The 10,789-nt window shown below is 34.3% G+C and overlaps 1 protein-coding gene across 2 annotated transcripts; it reads right to left on the reverse strand.

Moving 5' to 3' along the window:
• Positions 1–1,061: 1,061 nt before the first annotated feature.
• On the reverse strand, positions 1,062–10,313 carry LOC110671158 (probable protein phosphatase 2C 44). 2 transcript variants are annotated; one of them, XM_021833532.2, is made up of 5 exons: positions 10,087–10,313; positions 9,742–9,990; positions 9,360–9,636; positions 9,131–9,285; positions 1,062–1,773 (listed from the first exon to the last, which is right to left on the reverse strand). In XM_021833532.2, exons 1-5 carry the CDS (start codon positions 10,141–10,143, stop codon positions 1,633–1,635), a joined length of 879 nt encoding a protein of 292 aa, XP_021689224.2. In that variant the 5' UTR covers positions 10,144–10,313; the 3' UTR covers positions 1,062–1,632. The 2 variants fall into 2 exon arrangements, with proteins under 2 accessions (XP_021689224.2, XP_021689225.2); XM_021833533.2 differs by having other exon boundaries at positions 1,062–1,770; positions 10,087–10,309.
• Positions 10,314–10,789: the final 476 nt, after the last annotated feature.

Consider the following 10,789-nt stretch of genomic DNA (forward strand, 5'->3'; position numbering starts at 1 on the left):
TAATAATAATAATAATAATAATAATAATAATAATAATAATAATAATAATAAAACATTTCTATTAAACAAATTAGCTCATAAAACATTTCAATCGAATGAGCTATTTTATATCAAAATTCAATGGAGATTGAAATTGAAACGTGATGATATTGCAATATAAATTATTATACAGAACATTAACAGTAACCATTTTTATTACTATCAAAGTGGATATGTCCTCCAAATACTATCTTATAAGACTCTACGACTATAGTGAAAAAATTAAATTATTTTATGTTTATTGAAAATTTATATCTAATAAATATATAAAGTTATTTTTATTTATTAAATAATTATTTGAACTTATAAATGATTTTACATTGATAAGTATATTTTTATATTTAAATAATTATATATTATGAGGAGTTAATTATAATTATAATTGGATAATTATTTAAAAAATATTTATTTACAATGGTAAAAAATTAATCATATTATTAGGAAATAAATAAATAACACATTAAAAAATTTTAAAATAAAATAAAATTTTAATATATTTTACAATATTTTTTTAATTATAAAAAATAAAAACATTTAAATTAAAAAATTATTTTTTCTCTTGTTTACTATAAAAGATGAAAATTGAAATTTTTTTACAAAATAAAAAGTAGAAAATGAACAACTGTTTTCTAGAGAAGCGAAGAAAGGGAAAGCTCAAATTCAATTGGACAAGAGTTGATCACTAGATTTTACATGTTCTATTAAATTTCTTCTTGCCTATTTTCTTCTCTTTTTCAATTGTAAAGCAATGAGCCTTCTTGTTGACACTTTGACGGTGAAATTGGAAGAAAGGATTGAGTAGCTGATATGTATTTATGTTTCTCTTTTTCATTATTTTCCTTTCAGAGAATTTTTTGTTTTAATTCCTTTTATTGCATTGAATATTGATGAATACAATTTAATAACTCAACTCAACTCAACTAAGCATTTATCCAAAAAATTTAGAACCAACTATATGGATTCGCTTTTTCCACTCTAAACGATTTTGGGTTAAGTTGTTTAATAAATTAACATCTATTAAATAAGTCAAATGCCATGCAAGCATGCATCATTTTATTTAATGGCGTTACTATAAAACCCCAAGAGGTGAAATAACAAGACTGCACTAGCCAAGTAGCAACTAGCAAGCACTTAATGACACAGCCTATGCATAACCACAAGACAAGACAACCACCACTACATATATTACAAGAGACAGAGAGAGTAATAATACCGTATTATGCCCACAAACTATACACACAATTAGAATCTAAACCCTAAAATTTGTCCAATGAAAGAATTAACCCCATTATCTGCACTCCAACCCAGTTATCATCTATATCGACACACCTGTGTAAGGAGATGGCCCATCAGCCATGGATTAATGAGGGTATCTCTTCCCTTGGTCAAATATAAAATGCTTCATCACTTCCATCTCAACTTTGCTCTAGCATGAAAATTTCTAACAAAAAAACTACACAAATCAAAGCTCTGAGACCCACATATAGTCCCCTATTTCCAGCTTTAAACACACCCAACCAGCTCATAATTGAAAGGGACGACACTAACCATGGTCATTCACTTTGGTAATAGCAATGTGCTATTTAAGTATACTCAACCAAAACGGATCACAATGCATGATATATCATCCTTACTCTTTCTTGCCAATGCCTCAGTCGTTAAGCGCTTGGCAGCAGCTTGTGGATCCTTGATGGGTTTCACCAAATCAACTGCCTCTTGATTCTGCATGACCTGCTAAATATTAGATGACCCATTAGCATACAAACTTAGCATAGACCAGTAGTAGTAATTGCTACTAAGAAATACGGGATTATAAACCCCACAATCCCTTGCAATTATTTTTCTCTTTTGCATAATAAAATAATAATCAGGTAAGCATATACAGTTAGATGGCTGTCCACAGAATATATGCAAATGCAAACACAGACTTTGAAACAACAGAACTCAAAACAGGAACAAAGAATATTTAGGCTCACATAATTTATAAATTCTGCATGGAGGAGATTAATTCATAATGTCGAAAAGAATATTCCTTCTAATATTTATTTATGTTCTCTACTCTAGATCACTATGGTCTCTCTAGTGTGAAGATGCAAGTCTCAAAAACATTCTAATGGACAAGTACAAATACTGTTCTTTCCTTTCCTTAATGCCTACTGCCACCACTACTACTACGCAACTGTTAGGACACTAACAGCATCATAACAACTATGATCTCACCCGCTAGATCATGGTATGGACTGGAAGCAGTTAGCAGAGCAACTATAATGGAAAGAAGAATTTCTGTGAAAGGAAATTCTTGGTTTTGAAGGACTTGCACCTGCCCAGTAACTGAATATCCTTCCCACAAGACTAATAATCTAAAGCTTAAACAACTCACATGAATCATACTCTCATATAACTATGATGATAACAACTTTGGACACTTGCCCGGTATTTGCTTGATGAACAAGAAAGAGTTAACTTTGTGCCGCATATCATTTTCCTAATAGCCAGGCTAATGTGGCCATCAGTGGCAAATTAGAAGTCAACTTTCCCAGCAAAACATGCATTAATGCATGTATGGTGCAAGAACGAGGGATAAAAATGCAATGACAGCATCCCACAAGCAATGGCTCCTTGAGCTGACCTTGGAAAAATATCGTTGTACCATTTTTCAACCTCAAGCTTGTAAAAGTGAGTTGCAGTATACGATATGGATTTAAGAGTAACTTAACCAGGATCCTAATTTCTATACCATTTTTTCTAACAGTCCATTGGCATAATGCTTAGTAACTGACAAGTTTGCAAAGGGGAAAAACTTTGAATACTCATTGATCAATAAAGAAGGATGTGCAGCTCAACCTTTTCACACTTATCCTATCCTGAAGAACCAAGGCTTTACCAGAAAAACACACATAAATGTTTCGGGATCCATGTCCGATCCAAGAATTCAGGAGAAAAGATTGAAGGTGAACATCCCACAAGTAAGTGCCTCCTTAAAGTGACTACAGAGAACATCAACACTTTCTAACCTTAACCTATAATGAAGAGTGAAGGCATGCGATACAACAAAAACCTAAACATGTTTACAATTTCTTGCAACACTCCATTGTTATCATAAAAGAATAACTGACATATTTTGTCTATATGACTAACTTGAATATTTTTCCTTCAACCATAACGATTTCATTTGCCTTGAGAACCCATCTCTTGTTTGCATAAAGCAGAAAAACTGATTTCTTTTCCTCCATTAACATTCAATCCTACGAAAAGTCCAGAACACCTGCATCATCCCTAAGGAGGCCGATGCTTCCAAAGAAATCCACAAACTATTGATCTTCATGAAAATAATATCCATGACTTCATAATCAGGAAGAAAGGCTTTAAGCCTTCACAATCCAACCATTTAAACCATGAAGAGAAATAAAATTCCATTCTATTAACACGAAGAAATTGGTATGATATGCTGAAATGGTTAATACACAAAGTGTAAGATTCTCATAGAGTGCATTGACTTATGATTATGAAAAGCATTCTGATTGAGCCCAGCATGCAGGATAGACATAAAAATATTTACATGTCAATGTACATTTTAGTGGCTTTACTAGAAGGGGGAAAAAAGAAAGAAAGCTATTCTAGAAAGTTAGAACCACTTTAGATCCTTTGTTTCTTTATCTATCATCATTTCCCTTCCTCCCATGGATTCTGTATACTTGTACCCAGTGAAAGTTTTTATTTTTAGGTTGTTTGTTTGATTGATTTCCCCATAGATTTTCACATTTCAAATATCCTAACAAGATAAAGAATTTTAAAAGTCCCATGGTCCCTCATTTAGATAGAATTATAATAAACACCACAAATAGTAAGAGCATTTCACACAATTCCAAAAAAAAAAAAAACAGAATATCACCAAGTTTTCAAGCAAATAATTCATGCTATCAACAATGAAAATCTCATTGCACAATGCTTTGAAAATTATATAAATAGACAATTGCACAGCATGGATAAATTGGCAAAATGCAACAAGTCCCATGTAATCGCAAAATACTGTTAAGATGAAGGGGAAGTTTTATTTTATCAATATTTGACCAGCTAAGATGCACAATGGCAAATGTTGGCCAGTGAAGAAACAACATGTATACAAGATCAGCATGGCATAAATGAGAATGGTAAGATGGATGTGTGGAAATACAAGGATGGATGAGATGAGGAATGATTATGTTCACAGGAAGATGGAAGTAGCTCCTATTGAGGAAAGTTAAAAGAAGGGAAATAAGATTGTTAGGACATGTGAATTGTAGACCAGAAACTGCACCGGTATGAAAGGATGAGAACATTGCACTGATAGAAATTAAGAAAAAAGGAAGGATACACTCAAGATTGTGGAGGATTTTGTGAGAAAAGGCTTACCGATGCTATATCTTTATGAAGATGTAGCCCCAAATTGGACAAAATGGGCAAAACAAATCCATGACCAGCAAAGGTATTCATGGTTTGGTTAACCAACAATTAAGCATCTTTCTTAAACCAAACCATTAACACTAGTCAAATCGGTTTTTAATGGTTTGGTAATTGGTATGATAAATCTTTTGGTGCTCTTTAGCAAATCAAATTCATTTTAGAATATTTACTTATCATTGTCATACTATCATCAGTAGCAATTAAGCCTTAATATATGGATCCTTTTTCGCCATTCAATTCTACTAGATACCAAGTCCGCATCAATACCCAAAACTTGTAAATCCTTTGATTCCACTTCTCTTTATGTCATCTTAGGCATCCTCCTTCCCTCACTCTTTCCTTACTAACTTATCACGCTTTTATACTAGGCATTTGATTCTCTACATTGGAGATGAGATGACCAAACTATCTTAATCGACTCTCTTCCATTTTATTTCCAATATGTGCTTCATTCATTCTCTAACGGATGTCGTCATTCCTAAAGTCTAAACAATGTTAAATTACAAAATTAAAAGGATATATTGTTATAAAATAGGTTTCACTAAACTATTTTTTTTTAATTAATTTTTTAGTTTAGTTTGGTTTTCAATTTTTTCTATGTTTTCATCAACGCTAATAACCAACCCCAATAAGTTTAGGGTTAATCATGTTGGTTAGATAACAAATATGTGAGGTAAATTTCACTCTCCATTATTGACTTATCACTAATGCATATAATTTTCATTAAGCTTTAACTTATCTATAATAATTGAAAATCTATATAAAGTACATAACAATCTCATTAGCACCCAATCTCTCTCTCTCTCTCTCTCTCTCTCTCCTTGCTACTTCTCCCTATCCGCTAATCTCTCTCCCCCTAATAAGTTGAGCTAGAAAAGTTTATAGTGAAATAGAAATGGAGATAGTTTTACCTCTAAATGCCCTATTTAGGATGGATTGGTTAAGCACTCATTGTTCTTTGATAGACTAGCAAAGAAATGTCAACAAAGCAAATAGGGTAAGTATGATTGGTGGTTAAAGCAAAGGAAAAGAGAGGAATCCAATCATATCAATTGCAAAGGCCTCCATAACCATCCCTAAGATCCAAGTCATTCTCTCTCAAAGAGTTTGAACTTTGATGTCACATCACATGGTGCTTTAATCATTGAAAGGCAAGCAAACTTGATTGTTTTAAGGATTATGGAAAATTATTGCCTGGACCAAGTCTATAGTGGACCAAAGCACAAAAGAAGTGGGCTTTACATGAAAAAAGTGTGGGTTTCACATGCAATGTATCTTAGTACACCATGTGCTGAGTCTAATCAAGAAAAATCTCAAGATTATTACTATTTAATAGGAATGTAAGATTAAACTCTAATGTTATTATGCATCTTAATGCGCCTTACACCTTTAATAACTATGGTTGTTGCCAACATCATCAATGAGGGTTGAAGCTACCTACTGGTGATTTGGCTCATGGTCCATTGGTGGCCTCCACCCACCAAAATCCAACATGAGTTCACCAAATCAATTTGAAAGCTCTTGACACCAAATTTTACAATCCCCTATCTCTATGTTTGCTTGAATATGGCTTGTAGGAACAAGTCCCACATTACTAGTGAATAAGAAAATTATAGGGCATATTAGCTTAAGGCAAACCAAACCAAAATAGATTAGGCTATTTTGATGATGGAAATTTCAAACTCAATTTAGCATGGAGGTTTGCCCGTTTGATTATCCACACTCTTGCACTCATATTTCTCAACATGGTAACAGAGCTGTGAGGCCAATGGCTGTGGATTTAGGACCCGAAAGCATGGTGTGTTGAGAAAAAGGAGCCAAACTCGTGAATTGAGCCAAATGTAGGTGGGCCCATGAGCTAGTCAAGAAGAGCTAGACCCTGTAAGTAGAGCCAAAAGGAGCCAGACCCAAGTTAGATGGGACACTCTATACAATGTCAAGTGACAACTAAGTTTGTGAAGCCTGAGCCCATGGTTTAAATAACAGCCGTTACGTAATGTAATGATCGTTATTTATAAGTTTTGGAAGGGACAATTACGCAATGCACCGTCATTTACAGGTAAATCTAGAGTTGCAGGTGTAACAGTCGTTACAACTATTACGCAATGGTAACAGCCGTTACTTTTCTCTACTACAATCACTTGGAAATAGTGTTATTTTGCTTTTCTTTTCTTTGTATACGTATTCTCTCTTCCACAACTGTTATATCTCATATTCTTTCAAATTTTCACTCAAAGTTCTCCTTTCTTCTACAAAATTTCTTCCTTAAGATCATCATTAAATATCTCTATTCTAGCTATAAATTATTTACTGCTAATGATGTCTAAATATAATAGATTTAATGTCTTTATTTGTGATTATTATATAGTTGTGTATATTAGTTTTATTAGTATCTATCAATATATAGTCATTTTATGAACTTTGCAAATTTCAAAAACATTTGTGTAGCATTAGGCCCTTACCGTTACATTAAGGCCATTACAGGCCTATTTCTGTTACCCGCTACAACGTCTGTGAACGCAATTTGAAACCATGCCTAAGTCGAACCCAGTTGCACTTGAGGGGAAATGTTGGAATATAGCTTGTGAGAACAAGTCCCACATGGGGAGCTTAAAAAAAATTAAAAGACATATAAGTTCAAGGAAAACCAAACCAAACCAAAATGAAGCTCAATTCAGCATGGAGGCTTGCCCTTTTAATGATCCACACTCCTAAGACCATATTTCTCAACAATGTCTAATGATGTTACCAAGTGAAATATGAAATTGGGACTTATGCAACATCAAGGAAGAATCTTTAGAGCTTTGCTAACACTAGGAACAACCAGATTTTGAAAGAAAAGCTTTGATCCAATCTCTCTCTCTCTCTCTCTCTCTCTCTCTCTCTCTCTCCCTCTCAGCATCTTTAGTTTTAAATTCAAATCAATGGCAATTCCTTGTTTTGGATAAGAGATGGTGAGCAATGGTGAGTGAAATCAATGAATTAAGGGGTTTTAAATCTCTAGTAATTAGAGAGAGAGAGAGAGAGAGAGAGAGGTGTAGTGATTAAAATTTTTGAGGTGGGAGTGAAAAGTTCACTGGCTACTGGAGAGATAGGAGCTAATAGGGATGAGAGATGAGGGAGAAAGCATATTTATGTTGCACACTTTTCATTAAGAAAGTCAATCAATTTATCCTATGTCTACAATTATGCATATGCCAACCCAAGATGTGGAAAAAAAGAAATTGGTCTTGCATTTACAAAAAGAACTATATACCTTTAATGTTAATTTTTCACTCATCGTCCCTCAATTTAGAGAGTTGTTTCAATTTCATCTCTCAATTTCAATTTATATTAAAAAAATTCACTAAATTTCAAGTTGAGTAACACTGGAATTCTTGTGATCAAATATCACAGATTTGAACTTAACTTATTGACATGACACCTTCATTATGACTCTTGTTTTTCTCTCCTCTTATTTCTCTCTCAAATTTCTTTAACCATTTCTCTCTCTCTCCAGCATGCCTTAGCCCATGACTCACTAAAATAGAATCAGTTGAGCCCTTGCCCCATCCCCCTTCTGTCGCGACCCAGCGACACTCACCACTAGCAACCCTCTCCCTTTCCCCCACCCTCAGCCTCAGCCTCTCTCTCACCTCACTAACCTAGCATAGCAGCTTATGCAAATTGAATAGTACCAGTTTGTACAAATCGAAGCTTGAAAGTCTCAGTTTGTCATGTTGTTAATCTCCCTCACCGCAACTCCATTCACATCATTGTCAGTCCTAATGTGGAGCCAACAATCGATGAGCTCGTCAACCATTGCCAACCCAACTAAGCCTTCTCCTTTTCTATAGTTTGCCATCGCCAACCCTTCCTCCTTTATTGTTTGCCATTGTTTGCTTCAATCTAATGAGTTTCTTGAATCATTGTGACACAGCCTTTTGCTTGTTTGATTTTGATTGTTGAGATTTTTAGCGTCGGGAATTCATTTTGGGTTAAAATTTTTTTTTTTGCTTTGATAGCATAGAATTGCAATTTTGGACATCTAAAATATGTGAAACATGTGAATTTTAATTGCAATTTGTATCCTTTGATTTGAACAGAAATTGGTGATTTTATGTTTTGAGTTTATCCTTGTGATTGTGAATTAGGGATTGAAGTTTATGCTTTTCTTGATTGACTGGGATTTTTATGCTTGAATTTGGTTTGTATTCCTGATGTGGGTTTTTGCTTTGAGTTTCTATTGATTTTCTTTGAGTTTTGGCCTGCTAGGAGAATCGACCGGAGAGGGAGAGGGCAAGAGTCACAACTTGTTGAGCAAACCAGTGAGAGAGAGGCATAATCAGAGAGAGCAGGCAAATGTGAGCAAAATGGAGCAAGCGAGAAAGAAATTGGAGAAGAAAGAAACTTGTTGTCAGAATGAATGTGGCATGTGAGCAGATTAATCTAGAAAACAGTAATATCGGTTCACAGATATTTTAGTATTAGTTTTTATACAAATTGAAAGTGAGGAACAGAATTGAAACAAGCCCTAAGATGAGGACCAGTGGACCCTTAACACAAATAAATAAATAAAGCATAAGACAGAGAACAAGCAAATAATTGGGAAAAAGTGTAAAAATGAGACCCCAAAAAAAAAACCTAGTTTTAAGATAGTACAACTTACCTTCCATAAACCATCACTGGCCAATATAACAAACTCTATAGTTGAGTCTATGGGCACATGTCTTACATCAGGCTCTGAACTTAAATGGGCTTTAAGACTTTGATCTCCAAAAGCTCGGGCAACTGCAAGTTGGCCATTAACCCTAGGCACATCTCCTGAAATGATTTTATCAGCTACCAAGTACACTTAAAAGCGGGCCATTCTAGTTGCAATTACAGAGGTATATTACCTGGAAGAGTTGTGACGAAGCCACCCTGCTTCTCAATCCTTTTCCGTTCTGTGTACGGTTCATGGTCCACAGTAAGCTGATTGGCACAGCCTCTCTCACAGACAACAGCTCTAGAATCACCAATATTGGCGACCCATAAGTCTTTGCCATCAATGACAATAGCAGTAACAGCAGTAGAGCCACCAGGACCCAATTGCATTGAATTCTCCAATATAAACTTATCAGTGTTTCTATATGCATTCTTAATTGCGATTTTAGGGTCAATCCAGAAATTGGACTGCAAAGAAAACAAAGAAACCAAGGGAGTAATGAAGTAAGTGAAATTAAGTTAAAGTAATTGTTTTAAAAAAATAAATAAATAAAAAAGGGGAAAATAAAAGACCTCTTCAAGTATGTTGAGGAAAAGTTTGTCTTTCAAATAACTAGGAACTCGATCCCCAAGATGACCATCAAAGATAGCGAATAATCCAAGCTCGTGATTCTTGATTTTACGATACTCAGCGACATGATAGTCTTCCATATCATGGCCGGATTTTCCTTCCACCAACTGAAACCCATGAGACATCTTTTTACTTGACGATTTACTTCTCCCTTTTCCAGAGTCAGAGGAAGATGGATTGAGGCATGGATTCTGCAACAACAAGAAGAACGACAGAAAGATTGATTGATTGATTGATTATGATGAAGAAAAATCAAGCAATCGTAATAAAGAGAAACGAAACGAGACCTTGATCATTTGAAAGAAGGAAGTGCGAGAAGCACCTGCAACTGAGTGCCTACTCATAGTATTGTCTTCCAATTTCACACATATAAGGCAAAAAACTCAGTTTCTCTTCTTTTGTATTGAGTTGAGGAAAGGCAGAAAACAGAGGAAGAGGAAGAGAAGAAGGAAGAGAAAGGAGCGTTTACCAATCTTATTTTGTTACATTTTTTTGAATTTTCTTATTAAAATTCTTCTTCAGTCAAACTTCAGATTTTTTTTTATTATTAAAAATTTGTTTTTCTTGCCCAACCAAAATCAACTCACGCGGATTCCCACTTGCAATTTCAATTTCAATTATTTTCTCCACATATTCTTTCGCGTGTATATATATATATATATAATTTTTTTTAATTTTAAAGAATTTAAGTTAATTAATTAATTATGATAAAACTTGTTGTCGTTAAAGAATATATTTCCTCCCTCTCTGCCACTAATAATCTTGAGATTTAAGTGGGTTCCAAGATGTAGCACTAAAGACCCAATCATTTCTGACCTTCCCCAAATTCAGTGGACTTAGGGGCTGCAAACAAATATGTTATTCAACCACTAATAGGGATTTTGAGAATCAATTGGCTATCCTCTGCTACAAACAACATCCTAGCTAAACTCTCCTTCCATCTAACTTCCTCAATTGCGTCTAAAAAAAAAAAATCCTCAATTAAATCCA

The sequence above is a fragment of the Hevea brasiliensis genome, chromosome 16, assembly GCF_030052815.1.
Source record: "Hevea brasiliensis isolate MT/VB/25A 57/8 chromosome 16, ASM3005281v1, whole genome shotgun sequence".
NCBI lineage: Eukaryota > Viridiplantae > Streptophyta > Magnoliopsida > Malpighiales > Euphorbiaceae > Hevea > Hevea brasiliensis.

Bases quoted from the DNA above. Each gene is read 5' to 3' on its own strand.
- LOC110671158 (XM_021833532.2), bottom strand. From the start codon at position 10,143: ATGAGTAGGCACTCAGTTGCAGGTGCTTCTCGCACTTCCTTCTTTCAA. The intron at 9,286-9,359 runs GTAATATACCTC...AAATCATTTCAG, and splicing joins CTTCGTCACAACTCTTCCAG to GAGATGTGCCTAGGGTTAAT. The intron at 1,774-9,130 runs GTAAGTTGTACT...TCTAATATTTAG, and splicing joins CCAGTGATGGTTTATGGAAG to CAGGTCATGCAGAATCAAGA.